The sequence below is a fragment of the Carassius gibelio genome, chromosome B7 (assembly GCF_023724105.1).
Source record: "Carassius gibelio isolate Cgi1373 ecotype wild population from Czech Republic chromosome B7, carGib1.2-hapl.c, whole genome shotgun sequence".
NCBI lineage: Eukaryota > Metazoa > Chordata > Actinopteri > Cypriniformes > Cyprinidae > Carassius > Carassius gibelio.
The window spans coordinates 4,113,166-4,132,641 of NC_068402.1; the positions used below are offsets into that span (position 1 = coordinate 4,113,166).

Sequence of the window (19,476 nt, forward strand, 5' to 3'; positions counted from 1 at the left end):
TTCAGACAAGAAATCCTGCCGCGACTCAGAGCGCCATTCACATAGTTTAACATTAAATTACATTATATTCGCCCTGAATCTTTGTTAATGTACATAATTGTATATTGAGCATTTCCATCGAAACGTGTCTTTCTGTGGCTCTAATAAAGTCTGTATGCTTCATTTATAGAGCTATAATATAGATCGCTCTTTCCTCTTTTCCGTTATCAATGCCTCTGTTCACTCTTGAAGTAAAATTTTGTCCGTTTTGTGAATAAATAAACTGTTTTCAGACCACTACTCGAGTTGAACATGATGCGTCCAGACTCCCGAGTGTTTGTAATACTGGTGAGTTCTCCTAGACTTCAATAACAGAAGCAGTTCAAGTGTGAGAGTATACATTGTGCTGGTATAATTCTATGGCCCTATGATTTCTTCAATGCAGAAAACGTGGACGGAATCCCAGAATCCATTCATAAAAACAGAATATACCGTTTATCGTGTAACGCTCACTGTGATTTCAGCATCTGCTGTCTCACTAAATGAGGACAAAACACATGAAGAACATCTCCAGAACTGCTCTGAGAGTCACTCCATTTGACCGTTTGATTTGAGCAAAAGCATCATATCACATAAACAGAATTGTAAAGGTATTCACTTATTTTGCAATCCGTCAAAATAAAAGTCTGGTTTTGAAGTCTATTGTTCAGTAGAATGTACATAGTCTACTACTACTACTAAAATGAAACAAACATTATTTTTTTTAAGGAATAATCACACAACATTTCTTCCATAAAATTAATGATTCATGCCTTGTTTTAATAACAATACAAATTTAAATACACTCAGAATTTTTGAGGAGAAAAATCATTAGGCTTCTTTAAAAAAAAGTAAAATAAAGTTGTTTTATGTGTTCAAATAATTAGACATGCTAAAACATTATTTGGTAACAAAACAAAATTATGATGAGAAACAATAAAACATATCATAGGGCCCTAATCATGTAACTTTTGTTAAAATTTTATTAAACTTATTTGATGATCATTTGATTAATGATTTTATTTAATTAGACTTACTTTATCATTAAAAAACTTTAATGTAACTATTAAAAATGAGTGGAGTAAAATTAAAATGGGAAAAAAACAGAACCCAGAAAAATTAAATAACAGAATTTTGAAATAAATAAAATGGAATTTAGGGAAAAAATTATACAAATTTCATAGGGCGTGTGGTAATTTGAACATTTACTGTTACTGTTATTATTGCTACTACTACTACCACTACTACTTTTTTGTTTGTAAATAAAGCAGTATTTTAGTTGCTTTTTTTTCGTATCCATTTTAAAAACCATCGGTGTCACGGTTGGTAAACCGTGATCTCGGGTTATGCACTACTTTATGATGGTGGAGTTTGTGTGTTTCGCGTCAGCACTGATTGTTTCATGTGGGCATCTCCGCTAATTGTTCATCAGCACCAGCTGCCACTCATTACCCTTCCCTATATATTGCCCTTTCTAGCGTCTTGTGATTGTCAGAACATTGTTAGTTATTCCGTGTCTCATGGTCTGCCTTCCTTGTGTTTGTTTCCTGTCATTGGATTGTCCTGTCTTCTCGGAATCCCGTCCACTCCACTTCATCACTTGATTACATCACTTACCTTCATGGCTCTTCCCCGGCAGTTCCTGTGTCACACTCTCCTGCTGCCAACTCACCATCGCACACCGGATCATTTGTGAGCTCTGCCTCTTTCTGGACTTTGCATTCCCGTCAAGAATAACCAGTATCACCTGTCTTCGTGTTCATTGTTTGTTTTCTATTATTAAATATTCATTTACTCGCACTTGCTTCCTTCCACTCATTTGACAATTCGTTACAGAACGTTCTGACCAACATGGAAGCAGCGAGCACCACTTCTCTCACCGACTTCATCCACCACACCACTGAACCTACAACTCTGCTCACCTCAGGCAACCACACCGAAACCCTATCCTTACTCCTCATGGATTCGTTACAATCGGTTAATTAATTGTTATCGGCCAGTGTCGTCCAATCTAGCTATCAGTATCAGCAAAATCCAATATCGGTCAACCTCTAGTCAGTATAAACCAAGTTTTGCACAAAGGTTTCTCCTGAAGGATGGAGCAGTGCCAACTGTTCGTGATCCAGCTGCACCTCCAGCAGAAGTAAGTATCACACGTTAGTTTTCAAAATTGCCTTTCTGAAAGTCCTTCTTGGCTCTCTGTAAGGCTAATGTTGCAAAAGCTACCATTGTCTGTGTTTTTTAACTGATGCTGAAGATAACAGGCTTGTACTAATGGTGGAGTGTTTATTTGCAAAGGCTAGCACCGGTATTGTTGGAGCTTGAGCTCTTGATGCTCCGTCCTCTTTCCCGGAGCACCAGCTCATTTGCATTTAAAAGAGAAGAAACGTCTCGGTTACGTACGTAACCCTCGTTCCCTGATGGAGGGAACGGAGACGTTATGTCGACCGACAAATGGGGTCTCACTTGGGAGGCCAATCATCTCTGATTTTAAGAGAAAACGCCAATGAAAATTGGCTAGTGGATTAACACACCTGAGCCACTCCTGTGCCGACGGGTATAAATAGGGCGACAGGTGCATCCACTCATTAGGTTTTACGCTGAGGAGCCGAGAACGTGTCCCGGCAACAGCGAATGGTTCAAGGTTGTGGCATGGGGACATAACGTCTCCCTTCCCTCCATCAGGGAACGAGGGTTACGTACGTAACCGAGACGTTCCCTATCTGTCGGTCACTACGAGTTATGTCGACCGACAAATGTGGTCCTATGGAAAACGCCACAACCTGAACCTCGTCACAACCCTGTGGCGCTGCAATTGTTGACAAGCCCTGGCGTGCCACAAAAGCTACGCTTAAGGTCGTAACCTTCCCAAAGCCCCAGCGCAAATTCACTGACCTCGGTACCGAAGGGGCCAAAGGGTGAGTACATCGCTGCTGGAGTCCATGCTGCTGTTCCGCCCACATAAAGTAAATGGAAGGGATTTCAACCTTCGGTGAAAGATTGCTTCAGATCTTCCCTATTTCTTCTTCCAGCTGGCAAGACAATGGGGAAGCGAGCCTTTAGGAAAGGCCACTACGGAGACCACATCCTACCCGTAGGGAGGTGACGTGGATATACCGATATGGACTGACCCAGGGGGCAGTACTACATATGGAAGGGGTCTCTGAGGCAGGTCCTACCTTGGAGTAGGGATGGAACGGCTGCCAGAAGAGACTGACAGAACGGTCTGTCAAGGGAAGACACGGGTTTGCCAAGAGGGAAACCTTACCGTGGAAGAATACACATATGGGATTACCCGTAGGAAACCCAGCCATATGGACACCTAGCCCAGTACAGGGGCTGACCGGCTCCGGGCATGCTAACGCCAGTACTGGGCCTGGCGTCAGACTGCTCCACCAAGTCTGACGCCGAGGGTGCTGGAGGATGCTCGACCAGGGTACGCCAACCGGGGAACTCTACTGGGAGAAGAAGGCGCTCACATCCCCCTGTTAGGGGGAATGGCGCAGCAAGCGAGACACCCAGCCAGCCCTTCCCGCCAATTACCTGTTACCCAACACACGGGAAGAAACTGGCTCTACACGGAGGTTGTAAAACCTCGCAAAGGTGTTAGGTGTCACCCAGCCCGCAGCTCGACAGATGTCTGCCAGAGAGGCGCCGTGCGCCAACGCATTGGAGGGGGCCACACTCCGTGTGGAGTGGGCCCTCACCCCCAGGGGGCACGGCTCGCCTTGGGAATGGTAAGCCAAGGCGATGGCGTCCACTATCCAGTGGGCCAACCTCTGCTTAGAGACAGCCTTCCCCTTCTGCTGACCTCCAAAGCAGACCAGGAGCTGCTCAGAGCTTCTAAAGCTCTGGGTGCGGTCCACGTATATGCGAAGCGCTCTTACGGGACACAGCAACGACAAGGCTGGATCTGCCTCCTCTAGGGGCAGCGCTTGCAGGTTCACCACCTGGCCTCGGAAGGGAGTGGTGGGAACCTTGGGCACGTATCCAGGCCGGGGGCTCAGGACAACGTGAGAGTAGGCCGGCCCGAACACAAGGCACTCTTCACTTACCGAAAATGCTTGGAGGTCCCCGACCCTCTTGATGGAAGTGAGCGCGATCAGGAGCGCTGTCTTGAGAGACAGGAACTTCAGCTCGACCGAATCCAGCGGCTCAAAGGGACCCCTCTGAAGTCCCGCCAGGACAATAGAGAGGTCCCAGGAGGGAATCAGGGGTGTCCTAGGAGGATGTAACCTTCTGGCACCCCTCAGGAACCTAACGATCAGGTCATGCCTCCCCAGGGACTGGCCGTCCACTGCATCGTGATGGGCTGCAATGTCAGCCACATACACCTTCAGGGTGGAGGGTGACAGCCGACGCTCCAGCCTTTCTTGCAGGAAAGAAAGCACGACTCTGACCGGGCATCTCCGGGGGTCTTCTCGGTGAGAAGAACACCAATTCGTGAACAGACTCCACTTCAGAGCATAGGCCTGCCTCGTAGAAGGGGCTCTAGCCTGAGTGATAGTGTCTACCACCGCTGGGGGCAGATCACTTAGGTCTGCCACGTCCCGTCTAGAAGCCACACGTGGAGGTTCCAGAGATCTGGACGCGGGTGCCAAATGTTGCCAAGCCCCTGAGAGAGAAGGTCTCTCCTCAGGGGGATGCGCCAGGGAGGGGCTGTCACGAGGAGCATGAGTTCCGAAAACCAGGTCCGGGTGGGCCAGTAAGGCGCAACCAACAGGACCTGTTCCTCGTCCTCCCGACCTTGCACAGTGTCTGTGCGAGCAGCCTCACTGGGGGAAACGCATACTTGCGTAAGGCCTGAGGCCAGCTGTGTGCCAGTGCATCTGTGCCCAGTGGGAGGACTCATGGGAAGCAAACAGGTCTACCTGGGCTTCCCCGAATCGACTCCAGATCAGCTGGACCGTCTGGGGATGGAGTCGCCATTCCCTGGGGAAAGTGAGCTGTTGTGAGAGCGTCGGCTGCACGATTGAGCTCCCCCGGGATGTGGACAGCACGCCAAACCCTCATCCTCAGAGGTCGATAACCCATCCCCCGATGCAGCAATCGACATCTGGTCTTCGGGCGGCGCACCGAAAGACACGCTGGGACCGCTGTGAGACGGCCCAGCAGAATCAATCGGCAGCTGCACGGGACAGGCGCTGCGGGAGGAGTGAGAGGTCCGTGGGGCGTGGCCCGGCGGAGAAGCTCTCACTGTAATCCTCAGATCTCCCAGAGCGCCAGCCGGCGGCCCTCTGCTCGAGCCAGAGAGACCGGGACGGGTGGCGACAGAGGGGTCTGCTGCACTCCCCTTGAGGAGTGAGAGACGCGATCGCAGCGCTGCCATGTTCATACTCCCACAATAGACGCATGAATCATCCACGAGCGCAGCCTCAGCGTGTTGGACGCCCAGACACTGCAGACAACGCTCGTGACCGTCAACCAAAGACAGGAAACGACCGCATCCAGAAGGACACGGACGAAACGGCATCTTGAAAAAGACGCGAATCGTCCGTGATTTGCTCTTTTAGAAAAACTGTCTCTTTTAGCCGAAGCGCCCAGGGGAATCGCCGTTCGCAGGGACACCACTGTAACGCGCCGTCACACTGACCAGGAACAGCTTTACAAAAAACAAAGATGATGGCTTTGTAGCGACTTCTTCTCATCAGCACCTGTCGCCCTATTTATACCCGTCGGCACGGGAGTGGCTCAGGTGTGTTAATCCACTAGCCAATTTTCATTGGCGTTTTCTCTTAAAATCAGAGATGATTGGCCTCCCAAGTGAGACCCCATTTGTCGGTCGACATAACTCATAGTGACCGACAGATAGGGAACTAAAATTTTGGCTTATACCCTAAAAGTATTAACAAGCTATAAAAAATGGTCTGTAAAGTATTTTGAGTTAAAACTTCACACACACACACTCTTGGGACATCAGAGACTTATTTTACATCTTGTGAAAAGGGGCATAATAGGTCCCCCTTTAAAATGAACGCTAATGTGCACTGAGTGCCTAATTGACCACTCCCTCATAATGTCAACTGTTTATAGGCACTTTTTTATTTTTAGGTTTTACATTTTTATTTTTCAATGTTAAAAGTACATCAGGATGCACCATGAGACAATTTTTAAACTTTTGTTTGACATTTTTAATAGTAACAGATGCTAAGTTTTAATTAACTGATAACCCTGGGATTTCTGACTTTTTTGAAGAAGCAATAATAAAGAAGGTTTTGATTGGTAGAGCACATTATGTGTCTGTATTTGAAGTGCTGCTTTGGTAGGTTTCTCACTCACATGATCTCATCATTTTTGCACAGTTGTCCAGCAGGAATCACCATCACTGACAGTATTACTTTGCCTGAGATTGGTCTCCCTGAATATGTTTTAAGGCACTGACAGCGTAGAGGGGTGCGTTTAGGTCTACCTGCAGTAGCACAGAGAGACAATTGCTGTGAGATTAGCTCAAAATATTAATCTAATAAATAAATATACAGTAGCCAAGAGAGCTAAATGTGCTGCAAATAGAACCCCCCCCCCCCCCCTGCAAACTAAGAAAACAACTTCATCAATTTGACAACACATGTGCTGCAAATGCTCACAACCAAATAAAGAAACGTGATACAAATAGAAAAAACACCTGCAAATTAAGAAAACTATGGAGCCCCACACACGACATGCAGGAAAAAATTGTATGCTAAATCGTGTGCACTAGCTATTTACTAATTCGTTCCCTCACTGTACTAAAATGTGCAAACGATTACTATTGCGTTCCCTCGATTTACTACAGGTCCTTCTGAAAAAATTAGCATATTGTGATAAAGTTCATTATTTTCCATAATGTAATGATAAAAATTAAACTTTCATATATTTTAGATTCATTGCACACCAATTGAAATATTTCAGGTCTTTTATTGTTTTAATACTGATGATTTTGGCATACAGCTCATGAAAACCCAAAATTCCTATCTCAAAAAAATTTGCATATCATGAAAAGGTTCTCTAAACAAGCTATTAACCTAATCATCTAAATCAACTAATTAACTCTAAACACCTGCAAAAGATTCCTGAGGCTTTTAAAAACTCCCAGCCTGGTTCATTACTCAAAACCGCAATCATGGGTAAGACTGCCGACCTGACTGCTGTCCAGAAGGCTATCATTGACACCCTCAAGCAAGAGGGTAAGACACGAAATAAATTTCTGAATAAATAGGCTGTTCCCAGAGTGCTGTATCAAGGCACCTCAGTGGGAAGTCTGTGGGAAGGAAAAAGTGTGGCAAAAAACGCTGCACAACGAGAAGAGGTGTCCGGACCCTGAGGAAGATTGTGGAGAATGACCGATTCCAGACCTTGGGGGACCTGCGGAAGCAGTGGACTGAGTCTGGAGTAGAAACATCCAGAGCCACCGTGCACAGGCGTGTGCAGGAAATGGGCTATGGGTGCCGCATTCCCCAGGTCAAGCCACTTTTGAACCAGAAACAGCGGCAAAAGCGCCTGACCTGGGCTACAGAGAAGCAGCACTGGACTTTTGGACAAATTTTGCATGTCATTCGGAAATCAAGGTGCCAGAGTCTGGAGGAAGACTGGGGACAAGGAAATGCCAAAATACCTGAAGTCCAGTGTCAAGTACCCACAGTCAGTGATGGTCTGGGCTGCCATGTCAGCTGCTGGTGTTGGTCCACTGTGTTTTATCAAGGGCAGGGTCAATGCAGCTAGCTATCAGGAGATTTTGGAGCACTTCATGCTTCCATCTGCTGAAAAGCTTTATGGAGATGAAGATTTCATTTTTCAGCATGACCTGGCACCTGCTCACAGTGCCAAAACCACTGGTAAATGGTTTACTGACCATGTTATTACTGTGCTCAATTGGCCTGCCAACTCTCCTGACCTGAACCCCATAGAGAATCTGTGGGATATTGTGAAGAGAAAGTTGAGAGACGCAAGACCCAACACTCTGGATGAGCTTAAAGGGTTAGTTCACCCAAAAATGAAAATTATGTCATTAATAACTCACCCTTATGCTGTTCCAAACATGTAAGACCTCCTTTTATCTTCGGAACACAGTTTAAGATATTTTAGATTTAGTCCGAGAGCTCTCAGTCCCTCCATTGAAGCTGTGTGTACGGTATACTGTCCATGTCCAGAAAGGTAAGAAAAACATCATCAAAGTAGTCCATGTGACATCAGAGGGTCAGTTAGAATTTTTTGAAGCATCGAAAATACATTTTGGTCCAAAAATAGCAAAAACGACGACTTTATTCAGCATTGTCTTCTCTTCTGTGTCTGTGGGAGAGATGGTTCAAATCAAAGCAGTCTGGATATCCGGTTCGCGAACGATTCATTCAGTTCACCAAATCGAACTGAATAGTTTTAAACGGTTCGCGTCTCTAATGTGCATTAATCCACAAATGAATTAAGCTGTTAACTTTTTTAATGTGGCTGACACTCCCTCTAAGTTCAAACAAACCAATATCCCGGAGTAATTCATGTACTCAAACGGTACATTGATTGAACTGCTGTGAAGAGAGAACTGAAGATGAACACCGAGCCGAGCCAGATAACGAACAAAACATTGACTCGTTCACGAGTCAAGAACCGTTTCTCTCAGATGCGTCCAATTCGTGAACCGAGGAGTTGATGATACTGTGCATGTGTGATTCAGCGTGAAGCAGACTGACACACAGAGCGTCTGAACTGAACTGATTCTTTTGGTGATTGATTCTGAACTGATTCTGTGCTAGTGTTATGGGTTCGGGTAAACCGAAGGCTTGAATCATCGCAAATGACGCCATTACGTCGAGTGCAAAAGAACCGGTGAACCGTTTTCTTCAACCAGTTTATTGAATCGAACTGACCGAAAGAACTACTGGTGATCCGAACACCGATGCAACCGGTTCTTCACTCGTGAACGAGTCAATCTATTGTTCGTTATCTGGCTCGCCTCGGTGTTCATCACAGCAGTTCAGTCAGTGTACTGTTTGAGTGCATGCATTACTCTGGGATATTGGTTTGTTTGAACTCAGAAGGGAGTGTCAGCCACATTAAAAAAAGTGAACAGCTTAAGTCATTTGTGGATTAATGCGTATTAGAGACGCAAATCGTTTAAAACGATTCAGTTCGATTTGGTGAACTGAATGATTCGTTAGCGAACCGGATATCCTGCTTTGATTTGAACTCTCTCTCTCACAACAGACACGGAAGAGAAGACAATGCTGAATAAAGTCGTAGTTTTTGCTATTTTTGGATCAAAATGTATTTTCGATGCTTCAAAAAATTCCAACGGACCCTCTGATGTCACATGGACTACTTTGATGATGTTTCTCTTACCTTTCTGGACATGGACAGTATAACGTACACACAGCTTCAATGGAGGGACTGAGAGCTCTCGGACTAAATCTAAAATATCTTAAACTGTGTTCCGAAGATAAAAGGAGGTCTTACATGTTTGGAACAGCATAAGGGTGAGTTATTAATGACATAATTTTCATTTTTGGGCGGACTAACCCTTTAAGGCCGCTATCGAAGCATCCTTTGCCTCCATAACACCTCAGCAGTGCCACAGGCTGATTGACTTCATGCCACGCCACATTGAAGCAGTCATTTCTGCAAAAGGATTCCCGACCAAGTATTGAGTGCATAACTGAACATAATTATTTGAAGGTTGACTTTTTTTGTATTAAAAACACTTTTCTTTTATTGGTCGGATGAAATATGCAAATTTTTTGAGACAGGCATTTTGGGTTTTCATGAGCTGTATGCCAAAATCATCAGTATTAAAACAATAAAAGACCTGAAATATTTCAGTTGGTGTGCAAAGAATCTAAAATATATGAAAGTTTAATTTTTATCATTACATTATGGAAAATAATGAACTTTAACACAATATGCTAATTTTTTGAGATGAACCTGTATTTCGTCCACTTGATTTATAAATTGTGCATGGTTTACTAATTCGTTCCCTTGATTTGCTAAATCATGCGCACGGTTTAGCAAATCGAGGAAATGCAATATTAAATCGAGGGAATGCAATAGTAATCGTGTGTACATTTTAGTACAGTGAGGGAACGAATTAGTAAATCGTGCACACAATTTATTTATTTTTTTCTTGCATGTCATGTGCGGGGCTCCGTAGAAAACAACTTCATCAATTTGACGACAAATTTGCTTCAAATACTTACTACACAATCAAAAAAAAAAAAAAAAGAAAGAAACGCGCTGCAAATAAAATTCTTTATTTGGTTGTGTTGTGAGCATTTGCAGTGCGTTTCTTTATGTTTGCAATGTGAGCATTTGCAGCACCTGCTGTCAAACTGATGAAGGACATGCTCTTTCTTTTTGCATGTTTTCTGAAGTAGCAGTGCATCGAGCTCCCTCGGCCACTGTAAATAAATAAAAATCAGAACGCATGATGAAAATTAGTGTGCATACCCTCTTTTGTTGACTGCAGTGCAGCTGTGCAGATCAGGAGCATGAAGGCAGATGCGGTGAACTTCATCATTCTGAGTCAGAATTGTGCCAGTGAAAGTATCAAGAGACTCTGCTGTAGTCACTCAGTTGTGTATCTAACAGTGACCGGCACTCTTGTTTATACAGACTGACACTCCCACACAACATGAAAGAGTTTATTGCGCAATTAGGGAGGAACGATTACTGAAACTGAAGCAGCTTAGGTTTAATTAATTATCATACATCATATTGTATCATCAATCATGTGTTGAAACTACAGAGATTTGATTGAAAAAAGAAAAAAAACCTACATTTAAATATCATCTTACTGAGACATATTAATGGGAGATAAAGTGACAACTGAAAAAAAACAACACGTGCAAAATGGGTTTTAGATTTTATTTAAGATATTTTGTCCAAAGCTTCACTAAAAAGGCAATGGTTGACATACTTTAATAATGTTTGCTTCACACTTAAAAGTTAAAAGTTCATGCAAACAGATTTTAATAGACAAATTTCAGTCAAATATTTATGTTTTAGGCCTATACTAAAACCCAGTGTTAAAGCAGAGCGCAAACAATTATATCTGGGACATTATATACTATCCAATATGCGCTCACTTCCGCGTATTCATCGCGGGGACAAAGAACACGTTTTTTTAACGATCACAGGATAGTTGTATGAATATAGTTGCAGTATGTCCAATAACAATACAACACGCTATAATAAAAATCATAGATGCTTTAAATGTCCTTTGAAATCACGCTAACCACTTGTTTTGGAATGTGAGGCATTTTAAGTGATCATTAAAACATTTATATTAGCAGATTATTTTATTACTAATGATATCAATAAAAGCTATATATATATATATATATATATATATATATATATATATATATATATATATATATATATATATATATATATATATATATATATACACACACACACACGTTATATAAATAATATCGGATTTGGTTTTAGGACAGCTAAGATTAAATTAAATTGTCAGGTAGAATACTATTGCAAACATTATTAAAGTATGTCAACCATTGCCTTTTGAATTACATTGTTACCTTTAAAATTGTTATATTGCAAAGCTAAATATATATTACATGCAGTACATGCATCTTCAAGAAACATCTAAAAACACATCTCTTTCATCTTTGACCCTCGAACTCTAGCACTGTCTATTCTAATTATATTTTATCTAATTTTTATTTATTTATTCTAACTGCTAGTTTTTCATCCAACACTAGCTTTCTGTATTCTTTTTCAATTCTTTCTATTTGTTTTTTATTTTATTTGTATTGTATGTGTGTATGTATTTATGGATGTTTGTTATATATATATATATATATATATATAGATAGATAGATAGATAGATAGATAGATAGATAGATAGATAGATAGATAGTATTTAATAATTAATGATCTACTTAAAATGCCCCACATACCAAAACAAGTGGTTAGGGTGATTTCAAAGGACATTTAAACCATCTCTGATTTTTATTATAACGTGTTGTATTGTTATTGGACATACTGTAACTATGCCTGTGATCGTTTAACAAAAATGTGTTCTTTATCCCCGCTGTTTGCATGAACTTTAACTTATATTTTAAATGTTGCCCAGCCTTTTACTTCTCAAACCTCGTATTTTCTAAGATATAATGCTGAGAAAACACAGAGGAACTTTGTGCTTCGCGAGTTACCCATCGTGTGTTGGGCGCTCAGCGACCTACTCCTTTGAAACTATCCACTGAGCATGCGCAAAGCAAGCAGGACGCCACCGTGGGAAATAGTTAGACCTACTACAACAAATAAAGAAAATTGAGAAAACGTAAATTTGATCCAATATTTCGTTTTGGTTTCCTTGTTTATTTTATTTCCCGTTTCAAGCTGAAAGCACAGAAACAAACGTCAGTTTTTCATATTTGGTTCATACAGAAAAACAGAAAAACTAAATATTGATTCGTTATTTCATTTTTGGTTTGCCAGATTAAATGGAATAATTGAATGATCGGATGATACACAGACCAGAAATGTGTTTAGTATATTCAAATTACATTTTCAGGTTATTGGTTTTTTGCAGCAGTTAAGAAAACATCAGTTAATCAGAAGTTATAATAATGTGTCATCTCGCAGTTCCTTTTAAGAGAACCGTTGCAGCATAACAGAAATAGTGAAATCTCTGCTGACTCATCGAAATAGTGTAAGTATTAAAAAAGAAAATGTCAAAGGGACATGTCATTAACTTTGCTGTGTCGTTCAGTATATATCATATATAAGAAAGCATGAAATCTGTTACCAAAGACAACAGATGACATTCTCCGAAAGCATTTTCCGAAATGAAAGGGAACCTAGGTAAACATGAAACAAATCAGAGAAAAAATGTTATCTAATTATATAACTGTTACTAATTTCCAGATATTTTAAACTGCTTGAATAATGGGGTTCAAGTTAGTTAAAATGTTAATACCTTAGAATAGGGAACACTTATTCACTATTAACTATAGGTCGACCGATTTATCGGTTTTGCCAATTAATCGGCACCGATAGTTGATTGCTGGAACAATCGGTTATCTGCAAAAATCCATGCAGATAGTTTTCTGAGTTTCATCCTTTGCTGGAGCGGCTGATAGTTTCCCGGGTTGAGTCCATAGCTGGAACGGCTGAGAAGGATCTGTTTTCATGACACAGTGCGAGAGCGGCCTCTAGTGGTTGAAATCACTGACAGCACATGCTGTTTGTTTAGACACATGATGCTGCACCCTGAGACACTTCAGACAAAAAATCCTGCTGCGACTCAGAACGCCATTCATATAGTTTAACATTAAATTATATTATATTCGCCCTGAATCGTTGTTAATGTACATAATGAATTGTATATTGAGCATTTCCATTGAAACGTTTATCTTTCTGTGGCTCTAATATGTATGCTTCATTGTAATCTAATCTGTATGCTTCATTTATAGAGCTATAATATAGATCGCTCTTTCCATTTGCTCCGTTTTTTTAAGCACTGAACTTCAAACTTATCTATAGCCAAGGGTTATATCCTGGAGAATATGATATTAGTTTTATGATATTTCTGTACAGAATTTGATGAAGCGTCTGGTTGATAAAGGTTTACAGAGTCTAGGGACTGGCACGTTTAAAAACGGTGGGGCCAGGGGTCAGTGGGTTAGGCTGCATCTGAAAACTTAGGAAGGTGACTTGCTGCCTCGTTGTCCTTTCAGGCAATGACTTTGCAGGCAGCGTTTTTGCTTGAAGGCACCTCACGAAACTGATTTTGGACAGGCTTCTGAGGCAGCGTAATGGTTTGATGATCTACAGCAAAATATAGAGAGCTTTGGTGATAACAGGTTGGTGGAATGTTCCTGCCTCAAGTGGAGGAGTTCAGGTATCTTGGGGTCTTGTTCACGAGTGAGGGAAGGATGGAACGTGAGATTGACCGACGGATCGGTGCAGCTTCTGCAGTAATGCGGTCGCTGTACCGGTCTGTCGTGGTGAAGAAGGAGCTGAGCTGTAAGGCAAAGCTCTCGATTTACCGGTCAATCTACGTTCCTACTCTCACCTATGGTCATGAGCTGTGGGTCATGACAGAAAGGACAAGATCCCGGATACAGGCGGCAGAAATGAGCTTTCTCCGTCGGGTGGCTGGGTGTTCCCTTAGAGATAGGGTGAGAAGCTCGGTCACGCGGGAGGAGCTCAGAGTAGAGCCGTTGCTCCTCCACATCGAGAGGAGCCAGCTGAGGTGGCTCGGGCATCTATTTCGGATGTCTCCTGGACGCCTTCCCAGGGAGGTGTTCCAGGCATGTCCCACTGGAAGGAGGGACTATGTCTCCCGGCTGGCCTGGGAACGCCTCGGGGTCCCCCCGGAAGAGCTGGAAGAAGTGGCTAGGGAGAGGGAAGTCTGGGCGTCTCTGCTTAGACTGTTGCCCCCGCAACCCGGCCCCAGATAAGCGGAAGATGATGGATGGATGGATGGATGGTGATAACTAAGTGGATATTTCATTACTGCAATATTAATTTCTTGCTAGAAATTACATAAAAAGTGTAAAAGTTGACCAGAAACATACATTTACACACATTTACATTTACCACCGACTGCAACTTTCAGACGCCATTTTTATTTTCTGGCTGAACTGTCAGAGAATGGAACGCACAGGATTGTGGGATATCAAAGGCAGTGAATGATACATCTATGCTGCCTTCAAAAACAGGCCAGATGAAGGCATCTCAGGAGACAGGAATTGAAGCTAACATTGAATTCGGACATGCCTTGATGCCTTCCTACCTTGGAAAGCATCCTTATAAGGCAGCATTTTTAAGTTTTCGGATGCAGCCATAGTCTACTACTACTACTAAAATGAAACAAACATTATTTTTTAAGGAATTATCACACAACACTTATTCAATGTTTTAATTTTAATATTAATTCCCCCTTGTTTGCCAATAAAAGTTTGCTTAATTTTAAGTAATTAAAAGACAAATAAAATTTATGTTTCATATCTTGTTTTAATAACAATATAAATGTAAATACACACAGAATTTTTGAGGGGAAAAATCATTAGGCTTCTTTAAGAAAAAGTAAATAAAGTTGTTTTATGCGTTCAAATAATGCTAAAATAGAATTTGGTAACAATAAAAAATTATGGTGAGAAACAATAAAACATTTCATTGGGCCTTAATCACGTAATTTTTGTTAAACTTTTATTAAACTTATTTGAAAATGTGCAAGTTTAGTGATTTTATTTAATTAGACTTACTTTATGATTAATAAACTTTAATTTAACGATTACAAATGAGTTGAGTAAAATTTAAATGAAAAAAACTGAATCCAGAAAAATTTAATTTGGAAGAATTTGGAATTTGGAAATAAATAAATTGGAATTTAGGAAAAAATTTAACAGATTTCATAGGGCCCTATTAGCGTGTGGTAATTTCAACATTTATTATTACTATTACTGTTATTATTATTATTATTATTACTACTACTACTACTACTACTACTAATTTTTTGTTTGTACAGTAAATAAAGCACTCTTTTATTTTTTACTTTTTCAGTAACCATTTTAAAAACTACGGTTAATTAATTGGTATCGGCCAGTGTGGTCCAACCTAGCTATCGGTATCGGCAAAATCCAATATCCGTCGACCTCTACTATTAACTACAACTTTTGCCTCAATAAATTCAAAATTTGCTGTTAATTAACAGTTAGTAAGGTAGTTGTTAAAGGGGTCATATGATTTCCGTTTTTACTTTATCTTTGGAGTGTTACAAGCTCTTGGTGCATAAAGCAGATCTGTAAAGTTACAAAGACTAAAGTCTCAAATCCAAAGATATATTCTTTATAACAGGTAAGACTTGTCCATGCCCTCCCAAAATGGCAAAGAATTCTCATTGTAGTATTGTTGTTGCTCCATTTCGTGGAGAAGCTGTGTGTTTCACTGTGAAAGTGAAACTACTTTGTTTGGCCTTCCAAAAGAGCACAATATCCGCTTTGTCATGCCTAGAGCTGATCCTTGCTGGTCATTAAGGAAATTCATCAACTTTGCACTGTGGATCGCCAGATCGGCTTTCACCATGGATAAAGCGGAGTCCAACCCAGGGTCATCACATGTGTTTGTCGCAATTCCTGGCCGCTACTTCGTCGAATCTGCCGGCCGTTCCTCGTTATAGCCGCTGACTGCTGCTCACTCAAGCCGTGAGCCGTTCCTTACTCAAGACCCTGGCTGTTCCTCATTCTTTGCAAGGACATTCTGGTGCTTCTGACTCACAGCCTGTAAGTAGGTTTACATATGTACAGTGGGGTTCGAAAGTTTGGGCACCCCTTGCAGAATCTGTTAAAATATGAGTAGATTCATTAAGAGCTGGGGGGTGAAAACTTTTGGAATTTGAAGATCAAGGTAAACTGTACTTAATTCTTGTACCGGGAAACATACAAGTATCTTCTGTTGCTTACGAAGGGCAGAACTAAATGGAAAAAAATTATATTTCAACAAAATAAGACACATTTGGCCATCTTCATAGTGTTCAAAAGTTTTCACCCCCCAGCTCTTAATGCATCTTGTTTCCTTCTGGAGCATCAGTGAATGTTTGAATCTTTTTAAATAGTTATGTTTGAGTCCCTCAAATGTCCTCAGTGTGATAAGATGTAACTCAAAATCATAAAGTCACTGCAGGAAAGGGTTTAAATATGCAAAGATGCTGGAAAACCGAAGAATCTGCAGGACCTTAAAGATTTTTCTGAAGAACGCTGCTCAGTTTAACTGTTCAGAACAAACAAGGGACTCATGCACAACCATCACAAAACGGAAAGACAGTCGAGGATCATCAGGTAACAGCACACAGTACTAAGAACCAAGGGTTCCAAAACTTTTGAGGGGGTTATTTTAATAATTTCAGCATTTTTTTTTGTCTTGTGGACTAAATGTTAATATCTTTTATGTACAATATCTTACTCAGGACAGTAATAAATAAAATATAACATGCATTTAGTATGATCTCTCTTATTTTTTTGAAAATTACTCGCATTTTCACAGATTCTGCAAAGGGTGCCCAAACTTTTGAGCCCCACTGTAAAGGATTTGTCACTGATGATTCAAACGTGAATTTTAAGCAGTGCAGAGTTGCAACATAGCACCCTGGCAGCACACTGCCATCCTAGCGGATTCAATAAAACACAAAAATACTACTTCCACTATTTACGAGTACCACAGTTCCTTACATCGACTCAGTGCCCGAGCCAATTCAACCCCTCGCCACATTGGCCAGGGCATGGCATGCCATCCTCGGAGTGTCAGAATGGGTGTTGAAAACAATAAAGCTATGTTGCGTACTGCAATTCGACCAAAGACCCCCATTATTCAACTGTGTGGACGTATCCTCTGTGACAGGCGAGGATGTGCATGTCCTTCACTCAGAGGTAAAATCTATGCTGGTGAAAAAGGCCATAGAAGTGGTCCCCCCAGCGCAGAGCGAGTCAGGTTTCTGCAGCCTGTACTTCCTTGTCCCCAAAAACGGCTCTGACACTCAAGAGGTTTCAAAAGAGGCTAGGTCTCATGAGTTCAGCATCGCCTGCTCTGCAGCTGGGCCTGCTCTATATGTGTACAATACAGTTTTGGATAAAATCTCTTGATCATGGCCACCACATGATCAAGGTGAGCCAGGTGTGCAGTGCAACCCTGGCCCTATGGACAAAGCCCAGCTGGTACTAGCTTGTCCCGACTGCGTCCGGGTCCCTGAGGTAAGCTTTGTCCCCTACATGTTCTCAGCTTCATTGCCGCCTGAACTGTAGGAGGTCAACAAGATGACTAGTGTAATTACATCCCCAACTGATCTGTGATATTTTACATATTTATTTGAAGCCTTTATAAGTGCTCTGGGTGAATACTCGGTCATCCTTCCTGATAAGGACACCTCTTATCGTTGCTTAAGTCTAATTAAATCAGTTTGCCTGGTTGAGACGGCTGCTTATATAGCCCAATGCCCCACCTTTTTCGGTGGGCTCACTCACCATAGGCTCGTGTGGCACCACCATGCCACCATTGGTTCATTAAAGGGATACTCCGTGTTTTCATATTAAACTATGTTTTTCCCTTACCTACATGTAAGACGAGTTGATACATACCTCCCTCATCTCAGTGCGTGCACTCAATCGCTTAGGCGCGCGGTGACACTTTGAAAGCACTTAGCTTAGCCCATTCATTCAATATGGGCCAAGCAGAGAAGCTACCAAACACCTCCACGTTTTCCCTATTTAAATACTTACTCACGTAGTGTAACTCGACCTAGGACGGTAACACAAAACAAAACGTTGCGCTTTTCTAAGCGTGTAAAATGGATAACTATATTGTATGGCGGAATACCATGGCAAGTACTTGTAAGCACTTCGTCTTGGTGCAGTAATATCTTCACTCGTGAAAAATCCTCTCACCGGCCCCCGCTCCCTCTAGTAAAGATATTACTGCACCAAGACGAAGTGCTTACAAGCACTTGCCATGGTATTCCGCCATACAATATAGTTATCCATTTTTACACTATGCGAGTAACTGTATTTAAATAGGGAAAACGTGGAGGTGTTTGGTAGCTTCTCTGCTTGGCCCATATTGAATGAATGGGCTAAGCTAAGTGCTTTCAAAGTGTCACCGCGCGCCAAAGCGATTGACATTGATGAGACAAGATAGGTATGTATCAACTCGTCTTAGGTAAGGGAAAAACATAGTTTAATATGAAAACACAGTGGAGTATCCCTTTAATTTTGAACTCAGCGCACCAATGGTCATGCAGTTTCACTGCGTGATTGAAAAAGGCTTCAGAAATTGGAGAAAAAGGACTTTTCCCCAAAGCATCTCAGTCTAATGGCTTACGATGCAGTACTCGTTCCGTATCTAAGGGAACCGAAGTTAGGTTAGTAACCCTTCATGCAACACGAAAGTGTACTCGTGCACTGTATGATGCACTTTCTGTGTGTGTGTGTGTGCGTCAGTGTCTGCGCTCTGAAAACCAGACCGAATTTCACTGCTTCTTGTGTTGGCAGATTTATCCATATGTTTGCTCTTATGCTTTTCCCAAATTTTTATATTTTTTGAAAAATTTTTTGCGATATGCAGCAAGTGTATGTTAGCTTATGTCCCGCCAGTCCATATTTATGCATCTAACCTCCGAACCATGCAGCAGATTTGTTCTGAATGTATCTCTTCCCAAATCGTCCCTACCTTACATTTTTGTCTTGATTTGATTTGTTGACGAAAATGTCAATAGATTTACATCTTTGTTTTTTTTAATTTAAAAAGTTTCAGTTCGTTATAGTCTCGTTGTCAGTGAAAAAAACATTTTGGCATAAAAAGTTAATGATTCAATACATCGGTTTAAAAAGTATGCATTGGCTAAGTTGTTTATATCATGATGCATCATATTTGCAATGTTTAAAAACAGATTAAATTATATATATCCCAGCTAGTAGTGAATGTGCTATACTGTTATTATTTAGAGAGTGAACAATAAAAAAATTCTGTTTC

General features: G+C 41.5%; 1 protein-coding gene across 1 annotated transcript in view; it reads right to left on the minus strand.

The window, feature by feature from the left end:
• Window positions 1-10,546, minus strand: part of LOC127961831 (interleukin-8-like) — a 30,069-nt gene extending 19,523 nt beyond the window's left edge. The window contains exons 1-2 of the mRNA XM_052561103.1: window positions 10,429-10,546; window positions 6,298-6,427 (exon numbers count right to left, since the gene is read on the minus strand). Of these exons, the coding sequence (XP_052417063.1) occupies window positions 6,298-6,427; window positions 10,429-10,498 (200 nt within the window). The 5' untranslated portion in view covers window positions 10,499-10,546. The remainder of the gene's footprint in view (window positions 1-6,297; window positions 6,428-10,428) is intronic.
• Window positions 10,547-19,476: the final 8,930 nt, after the last annotated feature.